The sequence below is a fragment of the Struthio camelus genome, chromosome 2, assembly GCF_040807025.1.
Source record: "Struthio camelus isolate bStrCam1 chromosome 2, bStrCam1.hap1, whole genome shotgun sequence".
Classification (NCBI taxonomy): Eukaryota; Metazoa; Chordata; class Aves; order Struthioniformes; family Struthionidae; genus Struthio; species Struthio camelus.
In genome coordinates, this window is record NC_090943.1 from 104,199,196 (window position 1) to 104,222,982 (window position 23,787).

Consider the following 23,787-nt stretch of genomic DNA (forward strand, 5'->3'; position numbering starts at 1 on the left):
CCTTGTTCACAAAAGACTTTATTATCTAATGATGCATACTGAAAACATACAGAAATCTGCATGGTCCACTTTACATGCAGCAGAACAATCTTCACTTTACAATAAGTAAGTGTCAACTGTTTTATGCAAGAGACAACACTTTAAAGTCACATTTCTTAAAGAAAAGCTTCATTTACAAAAGAAATAAAAGGTAAAGAAGCAATTACCGCTTTTAAAAAGCAGCTGCTTTGTTCAAGAGTGGAAGGTTTATGCCTGTATTGAAAGACAACATGATCACAAATAATGAAAACAATGAACAAATGAAACACTTTTAGCATAAAGCAGTACACTTTCAAAATGACATACAAATAGTTAAAAATTTCATTATGTTGTCTATCTATCCTTTAGATATAAGGTCTTTTGAATGAGATTCCAACGTATGCAATTACTAAATGAAAACTCTTCTGTAAGTATTGGTTCTATGTCATAGTGAACTGTATTTAACAAAATGTATACAAAGTCTATAGCAAGTTGATTAAAAAATTAAAGTAATAAGAAACAGTACACTGAAGGCGCTCTATCCATCAAGTGCGCGCTCTCAAAATTTTAAATGTGATGAACAGAACGGAAGTTTTAACTATGCCACGGTTGCAATGCCAGAAAATAAAACAAGATCATTTATCAAACATGCAGGGAATTCTGCCACAATGCTATTGTCTCTCATTTGTCAGTTGTTCCAGTAAAATAACAGCTTAAACACCGGTGATGTTGATGGGTTAGCTTACCTTCAGTGTACTGAAAGTTGTACACAACCTGCTTTAAAAGAGGAGACCATCCCTGCGGGCAGGCTCAAGAAGGAACAGACCCCCTTCGGCACTGACTACACCAAGGGCATGCTGCTGTGGCCTGCACACACACACCTAGGAAAATGTGAATATAAACAGCATTTATGCTGGCCATTTTTTAAAGACAAAAATGAAGCCAAGTCTGCTAAAAACAAATCAACCACCCAGTATTACTGCTCTTTTTATAACAGATGCTTTTTCTTTTTTATAATATATACGAACTGCAACGATATACATTAGCATTGTACTTCTGTGCAGTCTTGGCAATTAAAACAGTTCTACAGTGAAAATTTTCACATAAGACACAAAACAGAATTACTCTAACATTTCTAAAAGAAATATCAGCCTTGATGTTAATTCAAATGTATCATTTCTTCCTCAACTTTGCAGGGGAAATATTTATGTTTATATACATTAATAACTGCTGTGAAATTTCTTCAGTCTTTGTATCTTAATTACTCAAACCCTTTGAACTTCTTCATCTGGTTTAAATTTTTTCCTGGATGAAGGCGTGCTGAAGAGCCTGGTTGATGCTAATCCGTTTAGCTGGGTCTAACATTAGAATCTGGTCCAACAAGTCCTTCAGCTGGTGTACTTTTTTACGCTGGTCTTCAGGGAGTCGTTGGCACCCAATCAAGTCTGCTAACAGGTCCTTGGTTGGATTAATGGTGCTCATAACAGTAACTTTCTCCTACGAATACAAAAAATGGTAACCTTGTTGTAGAACTGAAGTAGTGCACAAAACCCCTTCTGTTTTACAAGGCTTAAGAAATAACTTCTTTGCAGGGTTATATCTGATCAGTTCCCCCGTGCAGTTCATCACAGGGCCTCATAAATCCTCACACAGGCAAAGGGAAGATGTGGAAACAAGCAGTCAGGGGTAGGCCAGACTACTTTTCATCAAGAGTAGGTGTACATGAACCTAAAGCCTCAGTTAATTGAGATCATCATCAAAAGTCCACACAGACAGTGTCCCACATCTGATCATTAATTCTGGTATACCTGACGTACTTCCAGTGTTAAAACTGCACAGAAAATAACAGCGACCTCCTACAACAAGGTCATACTTAAGTTGGACATTCTTCTCTAAAAGGAGGGCAGAATATTTTTTATCAGTAATTTCAGGACAGTTTATATGAAGACACCTTCTATACCTAAAAAGAAGCAGCTCATATTTCTCTTAAAGACCAAGTTATCCAATTACAGGAAAAATGTTTATTGCCAGATTATAACCATATACTCTATACACGCTGCCTCCAGAGGACATTCTAATAACTTCCAAAATATTATTTTTAATTAAGATGTGTTGGAAACACCATTGCAGTAGAAAAGCCTGGAAAAAAGTAATAGCTTAGTTGAACACTAAGGACTTACCCTTTCTGTCACTTTATCTACTTCTATATACATAAAGTTGAGATTTTGATCAAAGTGCTGATCTTTGAACACCCCTTTTCGAATCATCTGGAAAATAAGAGAGGCAAGAGTTTTAGGTTAAGTTCTCTAAGACTTACAAATTCCACAATTAACATCAACATCTACTAACTGATTGCAACATGAATAATTTAATAAAAAATATGTCCGAAGGACAGTGCGAAACGACTAGAGGTTCAATGAAAAAGATACAGTTCAGTATTACCAGTTGAAAAAGGACACAGTATCTTCCATTGACTTACGTATTTTTTCAGGTCAGTGCTTAGAAGGTTTCTGCTTTCACTTTATACTTAGTCTATGAAAAAGAAGCTGTACACTTTCACTTCATAAGATTTTAAATCAATATAAATTATACAGTCAGAGGGATGTCTGATATTTACTGGCTGTTAAGAGAAGATGTATACGATAAGAAACAGAATTAAAGGAGAAAAAAGAAAGTATGTTCAATTCACTAGTTTCAGATGTCAATGGAAATTATATACTTCTTTTTCCTTACCTTGTTTGGCATCTTTCCTTTGAGATCCATGGCTAGTTTCAGCATATGGTTATTGGTTTTGCCAGGAAAGAGTATTTTTCCTGTATAAAGTTCATATAATGTGCAGCCTACAGACCACATATCTATACCATAGTCATAGATTTTTCCTATAACTGAAACAGAGCAAACCAAGTTAATTCCATAAAGGCAGCCTTACAGATATACTATCGTAAAAGCAAACAGATGAAAAAAGCTCTGTTTTGGAAACTTATGTTGGTGCTCCTACTCTTAGGAATAACGAGGTACCATCAAAGAAGGAAGCAATCCTCCTCACTTTTACAGGATGCCTCTTCTAGAAAGGGAGGGTTTTACCTAACACTGAAACAGATTACCACAAATTAAGCTTTTAATAAACACAAAGTCAGAACAATATCTCTGAATTAAAACAGAAACTATAACCAATCAGAAGGACTTCTCCCTGCCCTCGCTGAGCTGCCAACCAACATGCATGAGGACTCACACACAGACTTCCAAAGTCTGAACTTTTGACTGCCATAAATTTCCAAAGTGACATTATTCTGGGACTGAACAGAGGATAAACTCAAGGCAAATTCTCATTTGCTCATAGTGGTATATCCTGCTACTGCTTAAGATGAGCGTGGCCAATACAAATTTACTTACTGATTTCAGGAGCTCGGTAAAATCTACTAACAAGGTATGGTGTAATATCATTATCTGCAACATGGGAAGCTGATCCAAAGTCACACAGCTTTAATATAGTTTTAGATTCATTCACCTGCAAGTTAAAAAAAAAATATATATAAGCACTATTTGTAGACAGGATTGCCAATAACACTGTGAAATTAACACCACCTTCATGTCAGGGACAAGAAGAACATCCAGCTGTTAAATTTCAAGTTCTTCCCATGTTTCAATCCTTCCTCTCTGTATTCTGAACAAACGGTAAAGCCTTCTTAATTAAAGTTATAGTTAATGTCTTCAGATCATATGAAATACTGAAAAGGTGACTTTCATGTACTTTTCCCTTATCCACCTTACTATTTTTTTTCAGTTGTGTTATTTCATTATTTCTGCATTTAAAGTAGGGGGAAAAAAACTTGGAATGTTATAAAACTGCTTCTGTCAAGATATCAAAAATTAAACACAAAACGTGCCAAAAATATGCATTTTTTATTTTAAGGTTTCTCTAGCATACATAGTAATAGTGACACCTGCTGAGAAAGTCAGAAACGTACTTCCATAGCTTCTGAAATTCATGGCATGACAGTCAAAGAGACACACAGGGTTATTAAGTGAACATAGTTTATATTAGAGTTCCCACCTCTTTCAAAATGAATACAAACATGCCAAAAAAAAAAAAAAATCACACATACATACTTCAAATAACTTTTTGAACAGATATATACGATATAAATATTGAGCAGGGCTCAGATAACTCTTCCATGGCATTAGGGCACTGACTTTGCTTTGCCTCATCTGGCTTGGTGCAAAGTTAGTAATCCCTTATGCATCCCCTAAATATTACCTGCATCTCTGCAGAATTAAAGTTAGCAACTTCCAATAGGCAGACCATACTACTATTGTATTACTTAAAGACCAGTCCAGAATGTGATCAAAGGTATATCAAACATCACTTGGGAAACAAGTGAGTCACCTTTAAAGTGTAATTGAGACCAAACATCCTATGTCAAGAACAACCAAAAGCTACTTTTAAACCTAAACACACCTCATCACAGCACCAGTAAGCTGACACTTTAATGAATTGGCATTGATTTATCAACATCCTGTAGCAGTGGGAGAAAAGTTATGATCATAATTAGTTATTAACTGATCTGTCCTTGGTCATTCAAATCATCTTCCAGTAACGAATCTCGCAAGAAAAACAACGCTGCAATGATGTTACCTTATCATTAGAAACTGGTATCTAACATGCACATGAAATAAATTACATAGAAAAAAAAAATCTGACAAAGCCTCTAGTCGTTAAAGAGCAAATTATCTGACTTAAATTACATTTCTTTAAATTAAATATTTATACATACTCATTTTTCTGGGCAACTCCATGTTAAGGATTTAAGTAATAAGAAATGTATAAGTCAATTATTTAGGTTATCTAAAAATAGTTTTACTATAGTCAGCTTCATAAACTGGTTAGTTGTATGACATGAAGCAACACAGTTTCATAATCTACGTGAATGCAAGCATGCTGGGTGTCACAGCGCTTCAAAGTTTAGGCTTGAGAAGGAAGCGTATGACAGGAACCTCTTTCCTCCACAGATTCTTTTCTAATACCATAAAAAAGCAACTTCAGAACTTCCTAATATAAATTACAGAAGTGCAATAAAGTGAAAGAAATATGCAAGACTTTGGAACAAAACGCAGAAATTTGCAAGACATGGAGAGAACTCTGAATAAACTGAACATTTCATAGTAGGAAACACAACAATTTTTATATCTAAAATTGTCAAAGACCAACACGTACACAGGTAGGTAGAATTGTTTTCAGTAATACTGGTTACACGAAAGACTTACTAGAACTACCCTTTTACATTCCTGCTTAATCATTATTTAAAAATATCTCCTTGGTAAAGACTACTCCTGTATGTTTGTTATTGAATCTGTTACAGACTATTTCAACCAGTGAAGAGTATAAAAAAAACCTTCTGGAAAAGACTACAGTGACTGGAAAGACGACCGCAAATGATTTCCAGTTCTCTAGATATGGAAGAATATTCTTGCTGGACTTTCATCCTAGATCCTGACATTATATCTGTTTAGAGCTCCAGTATCCAGAATGCCACTCATAAAACAGCATTTAGATGGCAAATTTTAGAGCTGCAATGGCAAGAAGTCAACATTTTGAGTAAAATAAAAAACTGAATGCATCACTGGGACGACCGCAAGAAAAATCAAAGTTAATCCATGTTTGATTTTGAGTGTTGGGCACTTTTCCTCATCATGTCATTCAAATAAACAGAATCTCCATCCTCAATCTATTTAATTAAACTTTGCAGAAAGCAAGAGCATTTTTCAACTGCTGATGGAAAAAATGCTGAGACTACAGAAGATTTGCTTTATAAAAAGCTGCAAGTGGATAAGTGGATATAGGTTAGTTTGAGAAAGACTGTACTAGATAAAAGATTTGGAAGCTTAGTTGCAATTTAAGTATTTAATTGTATTGTATTTCTTATTTACTATTTATACCATGATAGCATTTTATTTCAAAACATGAACTCTAAAATTTTTCAGGGAAAAGAAACAAATTTTTGATTTCATGTAAATTCACAGAATTCAGAGAAATGGTATTCATCTCAAATATTTGATTTTTCACATATTTTATTTTACACTATAGACTGTGCAAAATAAGTTTAAATTATTTATTACTTACCAAAATATTATCTGGTTTAATGTCTGCATGTAGGATATTGCATCTTTTAAGAAGTTTTAATGCCAGGAACAACTGCTGGCTGTAGGAACGCACAGCTTTAATATGGAGACCAACATCTTTTCCGTACTTTTTCAGCACTTCTCGTAAATTCATGCTATTAAAGAGAGAGAACAGAAGATAGCTTAATGAAAAAAAAAGCATTTTGCCCTCTAAACTGTAAGACAAATATGAAGAAACTAGTTAGCTTTAGGCTTTTGGGAAAAGCAGCATTCAACTTAAGATATATTCTTATTAGGTTCAGCAATGAAGCAGAACGGTTGGTCAATCAGATCTACTATATACCATGCAGTTATGAGTAGACTGACTTATCAGTTCAGAACATGTTTTTAATCAAGATTAATTTGACAGGATTAATCTGCACATGAACTGCATTTTCTTAACAACTATACTGTCTTTGCACTCTTTTTTTTGTTGTTGTTAAGAAGTACAAAAGAGAGAAAGAGGTTGAGGAGGCCACATTTTGATGACTTGAAAAGCAGACAGATAAAAAGAGCAATGAATCCATCACAAGATATAATAATGTACAAGTGTGTTATAAAAAGTGCAGCTCAGGAAAGTAATTGGTCTTATTGCTTATTAAGCAAAATATAATGGCCATTTTGTAAAACTTGCACTGCTTCAGCAAAAAATTTATCTTCATCTCAAAAGATCGTGCCAAAAATTAAAATATGACATACACAGAAAACTTAGAATATGAACAACAGTATGTCTCCATCTAAGTAGAAATGGGAACTAAGGCATAGAATATATCCAGATCTATCATAAAACACACTGCCTGCAAATACCCTGTTAGAGGAATCTGACTATTTAAAGCAAAAGCAAGTAAAGTATTTAACAATTTTCTTCCTTAGAGCACTGTTACATATGTAGTCTTCAAATAACATACAGCATTTGTTGAACTTCTCTGGGAATGCAGTCTGAATCCAAAACCATAAAATAAAGAATTATGAAAGCCAAGAAGAACATGGTGACCAAAAAAATCATCAAGAATAACGTCAGTAAGATGAATCATCTTTAATAATGTTTTTTTTGTTCGTTTGTTTCAAATATTGACCAGGCAGCAAGTTCATAATGATGCTTCAGGTAAATCTGAAATAGTTCAGTAGTCTGTGGACTTGTGCTTCCCTTTTTTTTTTTTTTTTTTAAATAAAATTCCTTGCATTCTTGAATGTTGGCAATGGAACAAGAAAGATGCCACGACTAAAACAACAGTCAAGAACAGAATGTTCAAGATGACTTAACTGAACTTTATTTTTATAGAGAGCCCCATACATTTGTCATCTTACCTGAGCGGCTCAAATACAAGACAGAGATGCTGTTTGTGGTAGAAATGTCTGAACAATCGTAGACAATGAAACTTGTCATCAGGATCTGCATCATTGAGCTTCTTCAAAAATTCCAGTTCTTTTAGACCAGTTTTTTGCCTGAAAACAAAGAAATACAGTTAGAAAACAAAATGTTTAAAATTCTAGTACCTTCTTTTAATCTAGACATTCACTTGACTGGTTATAATTATCAGGAAACAAGAAGTGTTCTGTGGTTTCTTAATGTAGCACTGGTTAAAAAAAAAAGTAATCTGTAGTTTACTTTCAGTGTCTGCACAGTAGGTAAGTTTATTCCATTTTTTGAGCAGCATCTGTGACTTTGTAACCTACTTGTACTTTCCTCCTCCCTCCTGGTTGCATTCAAAGCTGAAATTGGATTTCCTCCTGTAATATGGCACGGTTGAGTTTTACAGAACACTTACTTCAATTTCAGAAGTTTACTTTTTTAAAAGTACTTAACCACGTATATTATTAAGTCATTTTAAGCTGAACTGACTACAGAGTGAAGTACACACCCAAACTGAACAACTATCTACACAAAATACCAAACTGAAATAATTTATTGCCAGTTTATTTTTATCATTTCTAATGGCCTATTCATATAAACCAAAATAACCCAGTTGTATATACAATGCCAGTTTTAAAACTTTCCTGGTAAAACGCATGGAAAAGATTTTCTTGAGTTGTCTTTAATGGCAGAAGACATAATACAGGATACCAGCAACGCTGCAGCAGATGCTGAAAACGCGTTACAGATGAATCCTGATACAGCATAACACAGTTTAATGCAACATTGCACTAATTAATGTTCACTTAATCTGAAAGCCCTCCAGTAATTTTTTCTCTATAGGCACAGTCCCATCCCTTGCCTATACGCACAGGCATGCGCATGCCTGTGCACACACACAGAATATATTAAAAAAGAAAAGCTGCTGGTGACCGATTAGGATCCAATTTATAGCCTGCCAAATGGATTTGGTCCATCAAAACAAAATTATACAGTCCACAGCTAGCACTCTTCTGTTCTCCCATCTCAAAAATGTTAGACTTGGGCAGGCCATATAATTGACTGTAAGGTTGTTCTTTGCCACCACTGTTCCCTGCAGTTTTGCAAATGAGAAAGTGCCTGACAAAAATGCAAGTACCCTTCTGTGATAGCTGTAAAGAAGTGTGGATTCAGAGTGCTCAAGCGCTTCCAATTATATGTCTCATATTAGCAGAAAAGCAGGAATCACAGCTGTAATCTGTGATTTTGCTTAAGATAAAGCGAGATTCAAATCACACAATGAAAAACTTCTAAATGTTACATTTGTTTTATTATTAGGCAAAAACATTACTTACATAAGTTCGTTGTTCCTGATGATTTTAACAGCTACTTCTTGGTTTGCTCTTGCCATATCCCTGGCTCGCACTACGTTACTAAAGACTCCCTGGCCAGTATAACCATAGACATTGTAACGTTTATCTAGAACTTCGCCTATGTTAACACCTGAAGGATAAAATCAAGCAGTTTACAGTAAAAATTATGAGTGACAAACAAAATATTTTATGAAAAAAACAATACTGTATAATTCAGAAAGGAGGAAAAGGGATAGTCACTTAAAAACTTCACGGCATACAACATTTTATACCTAGCTGTGTGAAAATTGCGTGGAACTGAAATTGTGATTCTGTAAGCCTGCGGTCTTTTCGTAACTGAGGTTAAAAGCTGCATGCCCACTTCATCCATTACAGCAGTATTTCTTCTGCCCTTTACTACTGCAAATGATTTGAACACTGAGTAGTCAAGTGAACTACGTTCACTTGGTATCTCCATGCTAAGTACTAGATGACAACTAGCATGACTGGCATCTATGTTCTCTTGAACACTGTTTTGGTTTCAGATCCCGGCCAGTTCCCACTTCCTCTGTGAGGGTGATCTCATGGCTGTAAATGACTATGGAGGGTTTTTAGTTTTACTCCGACTGAAATTTTGTGATATATGTAGCAGCAGTTTGACACTACACAAATGTGTCAAACTAAGCAAGGGTCCTAGAGTGTGATTACTTTAGGCTAATGTTTCAGTGCTTTTAAACGAGGATGTTCTCCATTTAGCATCCTCATTTCAAGTTTAAGTGCAAATCGACATATAGAACTTACGATAATAGCCTTCTGCATCGGTCCAGTTATCCCTGAGATTTGGGTTTTCTTTAAAATCTTTTCCAAACCCAGCAGCCCTTAGACGAGCACTCTGAAATTAAAAGGACAAAAACAACAGCTTTACTTGTGCGCTCCAAATACGTGCTTTTTTCTGTGATGTTTACTTACGAAACCCAAAAGCCCACATGATTAGGCACTTTTTTGCACTGAAACACTGTTCCTCTCCACAGTGCAAACACACTTATCTTTTAGCAGAGATAAGGTACTGAACACAAAATGCTATTTAAACATCAGTATTTGCAAACTGTTTCAGGGGAAGAAGGTAGAAACAATCAATAAAACTATTACTAAATATTAGAAAAAGGCAGAGAGTTTCAATTATTACTACAAGGAATTTGAACAAGTTAAATCAGAATACAAATTCTAGACCATATGAATAACACTTTTACCGACATTTGCAGAAATAAAATTTAGCACTTTGGGGGGTAAACACACTTTTTTAAGGCTTGAGTTTTTGTTCATTCTGTGCTACTGCACAAAATTCATACCATTATACTTATGATCATAAAATTATTGCAATTGTTGCTAACATCTCTTGACAGATGTGGCAATATATTATTCAAATTCAAATCTAAGTAGTTAAGAGTATCTTCAGTTGGACAGTAGGTTCCTGGAAGGGAGAACTACTCATAACCCATTTAAGTCCCTGTCTGTCATTTTCAAACTTTTAAAAAACACAAGTATTAATTTTTTTTTCCGGGTCAAAGGATTTTTTTTCCTTTTTATGGTGTTAGTAGAATGACACTGCAGTAGCCTTTTGTCACCAATACTTCCATCATAACTAATGGATTATGTCAGCCATAAAACAAAATTACCTGGAGAATTTCTGTGCTCAGAAAGTTGTTGTCTTGACCTATCTCTCAATGGTTGCGTATCAGCAATAACTAAGTAGGTATACAGAGAACCGCGTGTAAAGTCTCAAAATAATTAATTGAACTGCCGAGGTTTGCAGACTAGGGCAGCATATTTAAAGAAAAGCTGCTGGAACAGCGCAAAAGTAAAAATAGGAAACGCACCTCAATCTAAAAAGAAGCCACCAGATTAGTCCTATGCAGCATCATCAGCAAATGAAAATACTTCATACACACACACTTTTAAGTAACCATGCATGACCCTCTGAAGAGGGTATGTATTTAGAGAAGTGCAGATGGTAACATGAACATAAGAGCTTAATATACAAAGAACCTTGTTACTGTATGCCATCACACATCCTATTCAAACAGCAGGTGAAACCTGCAAGCAATTCAGTCAGGCAAAATTCCCACTACTTTCAGTAAATTTTACTTCGGTGAAATATTAAGAACTACTTTGTCTGCCTCAGCCAATCTAACGATTCAGACTATATTGCCACCCAGTTACACATGCTTCTATAATCCGAATTCCCACAAAACTCAAGTGACAGTAACTCCTTAACAAAAAGGCAAGTGGAAATCCATATATTTCATCTCCAAGAATTACCTACATCAAAGTACGCAGCAAACATATCATCTGATTCTGTGAACATATCAGGAGCTAGCAGCTTCTTCTGAGCTGAACCTTAAAAGGAAATTTAGATTATTCAACATGAAAATGAGGACAAGCTAACAATAACTATCGCACTAGTATAATTTGTGTCTTGATATCTTTGCAATATAATTTAAGATCAATATGGTGGTAAAGAAGTGGCTCTAGTACTCCTTTTGGCAAATGCCATTTTATATAATTAAAAACTCTACAAATGAAAAGCTCAGATTGGTTAATTTTTTCAGTGCACTCAAAATATGTATACTTCTTGAAAAATTAAGCACAATAGATTTCAAATAATTCATATAGAAAGAAAAAAAAATCTCATAATTTACATGATCCCTACTGATAGCGAATACATATGTATTCAATATACAAATTTAGCGTTTTCTGCTGAACATAAGGTATTTTACTAAAAAAACAAAGTTGTAAAGCCCAAAAGTTGCTTGTTTAGGCAGTGTTCTCTTCAACTTTTTTTCCTATCAAAAAGGAGCTTGCGTGTAACTTATAATCAAAGATGAAGTTATTATGTTTAAAAGAGAAACATTCTTAATGCAGGCAAGATTATCCCTTTCTCACCTTTTAATCATCTTTAAAGTCCCAAAGACATTTTATTTGGTTGATAAGACAAAAACAAAGAAATATAAATTAAGTACATATGTTAGTGAAAGCAATTAAACTTCAAACTATTTCATAACGTATCTTGGTAGCATTCCATCATGACCATAATAAATTACAAACATTCCCTTAACGGTATTAAGCAGTGGAGAAAATAAACGGTTAACCCCAGAATTCTCCAGTTTTCACAATGCACATAGCCAACCACTTTCATATAAAAAGATAATTGAACTGAAATTTTCTCAAACCATTGAAAACTGTCAATAACGCTGACACCACGGTTTCAAGATACTGCCATTTCTGGCATCCTCTTGAGATTTTCTTTAGTTCACGTTACTCACACTTTCATCAGGCTACAATGAGTACAACTTATTACCTCGCCTTTGTGTGAGGTCAGGCTACAAAAAAACCCATGATCCTGTCACTGTTTTCCATCTGTTGCGATAGCCACCCCGACCCAGAATTCTACCAATATATGACAATTTCAGGATTTGATAAGAGTGCAACTCATCTACTTTTTAAAACCTTTTCCACAGCTTAAGAAACGTCTTTGTAGTTGACAAGTTATATTTTCATAGACTTCAGTGGACAAAATTTGAAAGCGGTGCGTACCTCTGACAAAGAAAATACGTTAAACGTAAAAAAAGACTTGGTTTTCATAGTATGCAAATAGAGAAAAAGTACATTAAAAAAAAGCTCTTTCCACCTACATTGCAAAACAATATGAAAACAGACTGCTAAGGGGAGCAGAAGGACGGATTCCAGCACAATACAGCAGTCTCAAAGAGAAGTAGCATTACTTCAAAGAGAAGCATCCACTGCAACACGCTGTATTTAGTCCCCAAGGATACATGTAGAGCTTGACACTAAATACAAGCTAATCGTCCAACTATTTACTGGGAGATGGGAAGGTTTCACAGCCCTAGTTGAACAGTGTGCTGTTGCAATTAAACTGTAAAGAGTAACTGTAATAGTTAAAACTACCCCAACTATGTCTGCACACGGGCTAAAGGCACACCTTTGACTGCTGAGAAGATGTACAATAATCTAGCTCCAGTAATCCAAAAGAGAAAAGAAGCGAGCTTTCAACACTACAGGGTGCTCTGGGAGATCGTCTATGCTCCTTTTGCTGCACCAGGCACAATGCAGGCTTTATGTGATGACATATTTCAACATTTTTGTCCATAATTACGCATGGGGAAGAAGAAGAGTAAAGAACTCTTCCCTCACCAACAGTTACTCTGATTAGGATGACTCTCAAAAGTGCTAAGAAGTCCATTTTGGCAATCTAAATGACTACAGATCCATGTACATTCTTCATAAACAGTGGCTTCGAAAAAAAAAAAAAAAAAAGAGACTGAAAAGAAAAACTGTAACGTTAAAAAGGGTGATTCTTAACTATAAACACAGGCATCCATATGTGTTTCTCCAAATTTATAGCACTAACTGCATTAAGAGTTATGAGAAACTCGGAAAACACGTTCTACTCGTATAATGCTCCCTACCGAAAAAAGGTTTATTTTAATGGTATGTTTTAAGTACTATAATATTCAGGTAAGCACTCTCAAAATCTGTCTGGAAAGTTACTATACTTCCAAGACTGGAAGTGTATCAGGAAATTAAATAAAATGTCTCTTTTTACAATGATCTGCTTATGAGTTAAGCTTTCGCAAATGGCATTACATAGTGAGATTTCAGATTCTTACCGTTGTTCTGTTCAACTGTCATGAGGTTGTGTTTGGCTTTTACTGATGCCTCAAACGTGTCAACGTTTTCCCGCTCATACTCTTTAACATCAGCAGCTACTCGTTCTAGGATGTCATCTGGTGAATTTGAGCGACTACGTGTACTACTTTGAGGACTGCTTGGCTCAGATGGTACAGACATATTACTATCTTCTGTCTGGCCTTTGTATTTCTAAAAGGAAATTTTATCATTAATCTCAGCATCACACCTTCAATCTCAGAAGCAATGTTGCTGCAACGGAAGCATGAACTTTAGCCAAGACTAACATTTACAATAATTTAATGAGGGCAACTGTGAATCAGTAATAGGCTAATAGCCTTGCCTTAGTAATGAAAGTAGAGATCACAACTTTTTGCCCTAAGAGTATATAACGTGATTCTGTAAACCCACATGATACTATAAGCACGTACCTGAACAATTGCTTGCCGTTGTAACCTTCTTTGTCTTATTTCTGCTTCTTCGTCCTCTTCTTCCAAATCAAAGTCTTCAAGACTACAAAGAGATCGTTACTTTTTAAGTATCACTACAAGCATGTATGATCATGTACTGAATTCTAGCAAATGTGGTTCCTTGGTCTAGAAGGCATACAATCTAATACTGAAGAGTAACTGCTCAACTGACTCAGAAAGCAAAGGCACATTAAATCCCCGTGTATATATTTATATTTTCTCACTGGGAAAACATAGCTTTTGATATGTCTTTTGGATTTTGACTACTTCATTTTTAACTGTAAACAATTAACAACAACCACTTCTAAAAAGGGGGAAAAAAAACCCAAAACTTTTTAATTTTCATCCTTGCATTATTTTTCCTTGAAAATGTGATTGTTAGGAATAGATATTCCTGCACAGTTGGGTTAAGTAGCTATTCAGCAAACATAAAAACAACAAAAAACAACATACAGATAGCAATTCATCCTTTCGGCTATTGTAGTTTTTCAAGTGAATATATAGAACTATGCACAGACTAAACAATTTTCACATGATACGGATCAAGCTGCATTTAGGAACAAAACCACATACCGTTCCCCAAGCCTGCCTACTAGACAAGAGGTCTCGATTGTTCCTGCGTACACCAAAGTTTTTCAGATTATACACAGATCACACCACGGCAGTTTGACAATATCACCATGGTAAAGTTTTAGACCACAACCCAAAAAGCTGTCTACCATATGAAGATAAATGTCAGTTAATTCTCCATATTAGCGAATCTGTATTTTTAGACAACGAACAGAAGCTAGAAGTAAATGCTTACTTTTCATCTGACGAGGACTCCTGCTCAGCCTTCATACCCTCAGAAAGACTACCTTTAAATTTGTCTTCTTTAACTTTGCTTCTGCTCCTACGTCTATGGCCACCCCGTGATCTGGATCTCCTTCGAAGGCGAGATCTACTTCTTCTGCCTCTATCTCTGATGAACAGAAGAGTATTTTAAGAAAAGGAGAAAAATCTGTTCATTACAACATGCATATACTTAATGACTCAAAGTACTAAAACAAATGAATTCATGGATGACAAAATGAATTGGACTGTGCTAGCATACACAATTCTGGACTAAAACAGAAATGAATGAACATTTTATACATAAACTATTGATGTCAGTTTATTTTATTCATATTTTACAAAACAGAAGTAGCGTGTGTCCTTACCTCCTCCGAGGAGACCTACTCCGCCTTCTTGGAGATCGGCTCCGTCGAAGGGGTGAACGAGACCTTCTTCTAATGGGGGACCGAGACCTCCTTCTGGAGGGGGACCATCTACTAGGTGGGCTGACATCTTTTGATCTTTCACGTCTAGAGAGAATATCATCTCTTGTCCGTGTTCTTAAAATAAAGAAAGAGAATGGCAGTAAAGCAAGAGTAAGCAGGGAAAAAAAAAAAAACACAATTCCCTCTAAAAGCTCACTTTAAAACCTTAGTGCAAGAGAGGGTCCACCAGATGGGCTTCTGAGGCAGGGATGGAGAGGTATGTTGCAGAGCTGGTTGCCCTCCTTGTGTCGCCCCTCCCCAGGAAATATGTACCCATACATAGGTCTAGCTCAGAACAACTCTGGAAACAGAGCTTGTTAATTACTATCACAAGGCTGAGAGAGATTTAAAACAAAGCCTGTGTTTATATCTTATATAAATAGTGGCTGGTTTTCAAGTATATCAAAAACAGTATTAATAAATAAAATATGAAAAAAATAATTATTGAGAATTTTCTCCAAAGCTTTGTTATAACAGAGAGCTGAAATTTAGGACTGAACTTTTCCACAACAATGACTGTAATGTCTATTTCAGTCAGGAGACTAGATCCTGACAGCTTCAACATTTAAAACATTTTAGTACAACAGCTACAAATTACAATTCTTAATTAACATGTAAATTAGCCCCATCAAATTAAAAAAAATTGGATTTTGACACTGTGCATTATTCAACATTTGTTCGTTCTTATCTATAGATTCACAATTATGTAAGAAAAAAATCCTTAATGGGCCACCAGCTGCATTAAAAAGCATAACTGTACTCCGTGACAGAAGACTTCAATCCAAAATTGTAAAGCAGAAAGGTTAAAAATATTTGGCAACTATTCTAATGAGTCTGCAATAGAAATTCTTGAAAAATATTTCCACAACACTGTTCAAAGTAAATGAGGATAGTTGCTACTTTATCTTTTTTTTTTTTGTAATTGAATTGGAACAAGTTATTTCAGGCGCTCTATCTCAAAAATGAACAAAATCTCTTGGATCTGAAAGATGAATTTCAGCCATTCTGTAGCGATACTTTTAACGACTGTTAAATCAGGTTCAATTACCTCAGCTATGTATCATGAACATGCATACAGAACTAATGCGTAATAGTAAACAATGGGATGGAAAGAAAACTTATGCACAGGCAGAAGTAGTACCACTTTCTGTGGCTATTACTGTAGACTCAAATGCTGGAGCAGGCTGATCTTTTTAACCCATTTAATTTAGATTATGTTCTTTGGAACAATATTAAAAACAAAAATACAAGACAAACTGACAGTTTCATGCTTTTTGGTTAAGAAAGTGGTTGTACTGCCAAAAGTCAACCAAAATACCTGTAAAAAAAAAAAAAATCAGTTCAGGGATCACAGGTATGCCATAAAAAGAAGTTGACATTTATAGCAATTTTTTATAATAATTAGCTTCAGTTAAAGAAGTTAGAAGTATTTAACATGATTAGAACGCTGGAAGTGTAAACAGAAAAAATAAAGCTATTTCAATTTATTTGTAGTTAAAACTGTTCATTAAAGCTCTTGAAATTCTCTGGCAGCCTAAGGTAGTTACAGGTGGTTAAGACTCCAACTAAGAAAATCATTTCAAGCTGTCCCCCGAGGAACGATAATTCCTACTGGCTGGCTAACATTTCCAGCAGAAATTATTTCTTAGCAGTCCCCCACTGGTGCTGCTCACCACAGTATAACAGAATACTGCATTGCCAAAGTTAATTCAGTATGAACTTGAACATCATTTGAAATGATGTTTAGATAACTAATTCAAACTGGCTGCAATACAAGCTGTCATGAGAAACGAAAACTGAAAGATGCAAAATGCTAAGAAAAAAGTCAAATATGTCATAAAATAAACTTTTAATAGTGCACCGTTACCTTCCTGAGTCACCAGGAAGCAGCTAGGTAAACTGCTAGCATTTACAATACTTGATTAATCTGGTCATCACCATTGGGACCATCCTCCAAAGTACCTGCAGTATTGCTAAAATGTAATACAGACAAATAAAGCTGACAATTACACCTATAGAATCTATCCCATACTTGGAACAGGAGTAACCTTCAGTGGTCCAGGCAGAAACACTTCCACGTTTTGTAGGCACTTATTTGCCAAGTTAGATATTGGTGGTTCTAGAAGAAAGTTTTAAATTGGTGTTTTTGTTCTTAATTATTGAAATGTGCAAAGTTAAAACCCCATGATAAAAAGTTAGTAAAAACTTAGTAATTTTAATAAGTTATTACAATTACTAAGTTAAAATTATTACAGTTAATGAATTAACTTCAAAAAAATAATACACTTATATTGCTCTCTGATTGGGAACTTACTACCCATATCTTACCCGTTTCAGAGAAAAGAGATGCTAGTAACTATTTTCTGATGATTTATACTACAATCTCTAGGTAACTGTCTTCATAGTGTAAACTGCCTTTAAAAAAAAGTGCTAAGATTTATTTAATATATTTTTAAGGTATTTTCAAAGATTTCAGTCTCATTCAGGTGTATGCAAAATATGGTAATGATACCATTAATCCCACCACCAAGACCGACCTATAATAAAACAGTACAATAATACTACCATACTTCTAGCAAATGGAAACAGTTTTGTTTTTTGTTTGTTTTGGTTTGTTTTGGTTTTTTTAAAGAAAAAATGACTGAGAAGGGCATCTTGATATTAAAGATCTGTGTACATTTCTACATGTGATTGTATCCTAAGACATTTCTGGGTTTTAATTATCCACTGTTAGCCAACGCTGACATGCAAGAGTGCAGGAGACTCCAGCTTTACAAAAATTCCTGAAAATAGAACAATTAACTAAAAAATAAAGTAGAGACCAAAATCTGAATCAAACAGCTTAAGACAAGAAGACCTGAACTACAAATCTTGTCCCAATAATAGTGTTACCACAAAAAATAACCCAGCCCAACTTTAATAACCCAAGCCAAGTATGCATGTCTGACAGCTGGAGGAATGTTTCTGAAAACTGTATACATACAAAGGAAGCTCATAACTGTGAGCAATTTGACTACCTTTTTTAATAGCTACTTTCAGAATAAAACAAAGACATAAACACTAAACTAGAAGACAGGTAATCCTATAATGTATTTTTTCACGGTTCTTGACATCTTTAAGTTACCTGGGTGAAGACAGACGCCTCCTTTCCGATTCTCTTCTTTTCCTTTCTGCAGATCTACTCCTTGCTCTTCTGCCTGGAGACTGGGTTCGAGAGGGGGATTTACTCTGTTTAGATCTACGATCATTAAAGAGAGGGGATCTGCTTCTTCTCGACTTCTCACGTTGTTTTGGAGATAAGCTTCTTCCTTTCGGGCTCCGGCCAGGTCTTCTGGGAGACCTGTTTTCTTTCCCTGAAGAAGCATCTTTAGAAGGAGATTTAATTGGCTTTTTTTCTCTGTCAGTCTCTGATCTCCTAGGTTTTCTCTCTTTGGACCGTGATCGTCTATCTTTGGACTTGCTTCTTAGTTCTATTGGAGATTTGGATTTTCTGCCACGATCTCGACTTTTGCTTTCATTTACAGCTGGAGACTTTCTGCGATCTCTTGATTTATTTTTATCATCAGCCTTATTTCTATCCTCTGGGGGAGATTTAGACTTTCTATTTTTCTCCTGAGATCGCCTTTTAAGCATTGGAGATCTTGATTTCCTTGTCTGATCTTGAGATTTACTTCTTTTATAAGGACTTTTGGATTTTCTCCTCTCTTTTGACTTGCTTCTTGTTGTTTTCTCTTTGATTCCATCAATGCCTGCCTTGTTTTTCTTTTTGTCAGATCTGTGCCTAGTTCTTTCTTTTGATTCACTCTTGCTTCCTTTCTTGGAACTAGTTTTATTGTCCACAGGTTCTAATTTCCCCTTAGTGTTGGATTTAGCTGCAGGTCTATTTCCATTTCGCACTTTTTCATTAATCTCCCCCTCTTCTTCAGAGCCTGACTCGTAACCTTGCAATATTAATCCCATTCCAGATTGGACCTTTCCTTCCATTAATTCATTTTCAAGTTCAGCTTTCAATAACGCTCTTTGTTTCTCCAAGTCTTCCAGAGGAGCTAAAAAATCAATTTTAGTTCTTTTAGCTGGTCCATCTTCTTTGTCAGAGGTATCAACTACTTCTTTCCGTTTATGCTTCTTATGTTTGTGTCTGTGTTTATGTTTTTTGTCCTTATCTTCTTCTGAAGAATGTTTATGTTTCTTGTGTTTACTTCGATGTTTGTGTTTCTTTTTTTTGTGTCGGCTGTGCTTGTTCTGAGGTTGGTCTCCCTCTGATATTTCCCCATTTTCTTCATTTACACTTTTCTCAGACATATCAGCCTCCTCAGCTCTGCGAAAACAAAAACTACAGATCAGCATGATCAACTCACTGCAGTGCTTAAATCTGTGTTAAGTTGACAGACTCTTTATGACAGTTCTTGTTGTTTTTATTTTGGAAACTAACCAGTATTTAATTACCTAGTTTTGGCAGAACTAAAATTGTACAACTCACATAACTAAGCTATAATACCACATAAAATCCCCCATGAACAAATACTTGTGACTTGGGGGGGGGGAGGGAGGAGGGAGGGACTGAAGAGTGCTACAGAAAGACAAGTCAGTAAACGCACTAACAAAACAAAATACATAGGTGAAATCTATTTTATGCTTTTAGGTTCAATATTGATAATATATGTTAATAATGCACAACTGTGCTGCATATTTATGTATCCTATTAGTCTATCATCTTTCTTAGCTGCTGTTCTAAAAAGCATAGTTTGGCTTAGGCATAGGAGTAGGAGTGTTTTCAAAACTTATAACATACAGCTGTACTATGAAGGACAAAATAATTATTTTTGAGGATTATTCTGACCACATAATTAAATAATCCTGCACAATTTCATGCAAAGCAGATCAATTATTTTAACTGTTTTTTTTTTTCTGCAAGCGTACACACCTGTTAGTATAAATGAGTTATAAAAAGGTTTGTTTTTTTTTTCATTTATGTGATACAGGGAACGGTATTAAAGAATAGGATAAATTAAGGAAGCCCATAATTTCAGAGAGCTTTCTCATAATATATAACAGACCGTCAGCTTCCCGGGGCGGGGGCCGTAATCTTGGGCCTGTAAAACAGCACTGGGCAAAATAGCTGAAAGTAAGTATATAGCGGGTTATTAACATAATCATCTAGATCTTTTCTATCAAAAACATCTCCTTTCAATTAGCCAGTCAGAGTAACAAGCAATGTAATTAGTATATTTAATGGCATCAAAAATAATAAAATTCAGTCCTGACATGTTAGGCATTCTCCTATTTTATCTTCCTTAGAAGCTGAAACTGACTTACCAATCGATTTTTTAAAGTTATTCAGCAAATACATCCCCATCTCCCTCAGAATATCAATTAAGTAACTGTCCACGGATATCTATCTTTTGAAACCTGTCTGCTAAATCACATTATAGGTGTCAGAGTTAACATGTCTACAAACTTGTCCAATCTATACTGCAGCTTTAGAATTTACTAGCCAGCACTTTAATAACTGAAATAAAGCACTTTCTGTATTCCAAGTCTCACTTATAGCAATGAAATTGCCTAAGCACGAAAGTCAGGAGTGGTGGTGGGGAAGTACCCACCCAATTGTTGAGATTTTGTCCAAAGTCTGCTAGTTTCTGAAGACAGAAGTCCAATAGTATAAATATATCGGAAGCCTTCTAAGCTAGGTCTAAACGATGGCCCCCAACACAAATTCTATTACTATCTCTCTTATTAATAGAATCTTTAACAAGCACACAGTTACTGCTTCTTTCCTGTTTGAGTTAATGTAAAATCAAATCCTGGGAAACAATCCACAGACTTCTCTGCAACATATACTAAAATAATTTGCTAAAGCTATTTACACATCATTACTCTGAAATGAGAAAATTTGCAAAAGGACAGTCTGGTTGAGTGAAAAATATGCAACATTCAGAAACTTAAGTCAGAATGTCTTAAAAAAAAAAAAAAACAGAACAAAAGAAACAAAAAACCCACACATTTGCCATTACTACTGGTTACTCAATCACAGCATATAGAAAGAAAGGCATTTTCCCTCAACTGCTCCTTCCTGATGCTGGATATCATTATGACAACATATAGCAGTAGATATCTCAGGAGAAAGAGGAGAAACTGCTGAATGAGTTTGCTTTCTCTTACATTTGGTACAAAAGAAAAAGAAGGAAAAAGTATTAAATTGTTTTTAAATTTGGATTTGCAATCCAGAGCAAATATTGCCAGTGACATAAATTGGCTAAAGGGCAGAGAAATGTTGCATGGGGAATTTTAGGGGGCTGTGTGCCTTTTTCGGAAGCTGTGTGAGTTCCCCATTACTGCATGAATGGTACTTCATAACATTATGAAAATATTACAGGCAATCAAAATCCAGTCTATTCAAGCTGCGCTGGACAAGTCTTTCTTCTCGTAATACCAGAAAGCGATACTGAGAGTTAAACGGACGTTATTCTGTAATTTAATCTATTTTAGTGTTATGTAATAATCTCACCTTACACTCTCTAAAAGTGAACTGGTAATAAAGGCTCCAGATAAGATGCATCATCACAGCAGTATCTTAGAAAACTGCTAATATGACTGCTAGTTTTCTGTTTATTTCTACTTCAAATACAAAATTATAATTAACATTAAATACTTCAGAGTTTCTTCATGCACTGGAATCCAGACATTCAATTTATTTCAAGTAATCCCTCCAAATTATTGGTAAGCTTTTACTTCATTTAAATGCTTCACTGCTTTATTTGCATGGGTCAGCAAACTTTTAAAGAAGACTTCAGAAGCTGACGAGGCAGATATCTGCATGTTTAGGAAGCTAACGGTTTTAGAGAGAGGAATTATGACATATCCCTGTTATAGCCCCACTTTCCCTTATTTTCTGAATTCACAGACAAAGACCTACAAAGAGATTCCATCTAGTTTTTTTTTCCTGCATTCAGGCTTTCAATTACCAGTTTTCACTTCATTACTCTTAGTTATATTTCTCTACACACGCTAAGCCCTCTTATCGTTGTATCCACCTTCTACATGGTTTTACATTTACACTGATTTTCCTCCTCTTTTTTTACTTCTACGATTAAGCGAAGAAAAATAAACCTCAAAGGGCTACTTGTTAAATTAAGGGAGCAAAAATATAGGGAGCAGTTTATACGGCCACAAACATTCATGTAGTGAAGAGGAGCAATAAAGTAGCGATTAGGCTGTCAACTCCAGGCAAAACTTCCAAAGAAAGCGTTCACGAGCTCGTGAGTTTCGACAAACCTAAATCTTGCGATATTAAGCACGATGCCAGGAAAATACACCATCCGAGCCCCGTTTCGGCAGGGAGACGGCAGCTGGGTTTTCACTTCCCAACGGGAGCCGGGAGTTGCCAGTCATTTTGAGGGCAGGAAGGAGGGGCTGGCGGCAACAAATCGCTTTTTGCTTCCACCAGCACAGGCACTTTTTTATAACGCGAGAGAGCCCGGGACTCGGGGGAGGTGGGCTCGCCGCAGGGCGGGCAGCGGCTTCGCGGGCGACTGAGGCGCCGGCGGAGGAAGAAGAGGCCCGGAGGCACCCGCTGGCCCGGCTCCCCTTGCCTCCCCTCCCCGCGCGTCCGGAGAGGCCTCGCTCAGGCGAGGAGCCGCGGCCCGCAGGGGGAGGGACCTGCGGAGCGCCGGCCCGACTTCACCTCAGGGATGCCCGAACTCCTCGCCTCGCCGGGCCTCCGCCTGGCCCAGGGCGGCAGCGGCCTGGCTACCACGCGGAGAGCGAAGATTTGCCTCCCAGCAGCAAACACGTTCCCCTAGGGGAGGGGCACGACGTGCCGGAGAGAGAGAGAGAGAGAGCGGGGAAGGGCAGCGGCGGAGCCTCCCCCCCCCCCCCCCCAACGGCGGCGCCGCTGCCGAGGCGGGAAGGCGGGCAGGAAGGAGCACGCGGGACTGAGGACACGCGCCCGCAGGTCCCGGCGCCGCTTCCCCTCCCCCCCTCCCCCAACGGGCCGGCTCGCGCGCGCCCAACGAGCGGGCCTCCCGCGCCCTCCTTCTCCCCCTCTTCTCTTCCCCCCCCCCCCGGCTCGCGAGAGGCGCCTCGCGGCGGGGCGGCCGGCGAACAGCTCCTAGCAACCGCTCTCGCACCGCTCTGCCCCGGAGCGGCCGCCTTCCCCCCATCTCCCTCCTCCCTCGCCACCTCCACCCCGGCCGCTTCTCTTCCACTCCCCCCCCCCGCCCCTCTCGGCCTCGCCCGCTCTTCTCCTCCGCCTCCTCCTCCCCGAGGCGCCATCGCCAGGAGCCTCCCAGCCGGTCTCTTACTCGGGCGCTCGTAGCTCAGGCTCCGCCGCGGCGGCCATTTTGAACTTCCAAACTCCTTCGCTGCCGCTGGGGAGACGCGGGGCCGCGGCGCACGCGCACTGAGGCGCGGGTTGGCGGGGGGGGGGAAGGGTTGAGGCGGGGGCAGCC

General features: G+C 37.1%; 1 protein-coding gene across 7 annotated transcripts; it reads right to left on the reverse strand.

Moving 5' to 3' along the window:
• Nucleotides 1-23,787, reverse strand: PRP4K (pre-mRNA processing factor kinase PRP4K). 7 transcript variants are annotated; one of them, XR_011139096.1, is made up of 17 exons: nucleotides 23,641-23,786; nucleotides 18,462-19,655; nucleotides 15,239-15,412; nucleotides 14,845-15,000; nucleotides 14,001-14,082; nucleotides 13,551-13,761; nucleotides 11,186-11,259; nucleotides 9,664-9,754; nucleotides 8,866-9,013; nucleotides 7,486-7,623; nucleotides 6,140-6,293; nucleotides 3,412-3,526; nucleotides 2,752-2,903; nucleotides 2,199-2,285; nucleotides 1,238-1,515; nucleotides 765-899; nucleotides 207-252 (listed from the first exon to the last, which is right to left on the reverse strand). XR_011139096.1 is itself a non-coding variant. In XM_068931965.1 (15 exons), exons 1-15 carry the CDS (start codon nucleotides 23,676-23,678, stop codon nucleotides 1,312-1,314), a joined length of 3,018 nt encoding a protein of 1,005 aa, XP_068788066.1. In that variant the 5' UTR covers nucleotides 23,679-23,787; the 3' UTR covers nucleotides 1-1,311. The 7 variants fall into 7 exon arrangements, 2 of the variants coding, with proteins under 2 accessions (XP_068788066.1, XP_009676324.1); XR_011139094.1 differs by lacking the exon at nucleotides 23,641-23,786 and adding an exon at nucleotides 22,613-22,719; XR_694556.2 differs by lacking the exon at nucleotides 23,641-23,786 and adding an exon at nucleotides 22,613-22,719 and having other exon boundaries at nucleotides 1-899.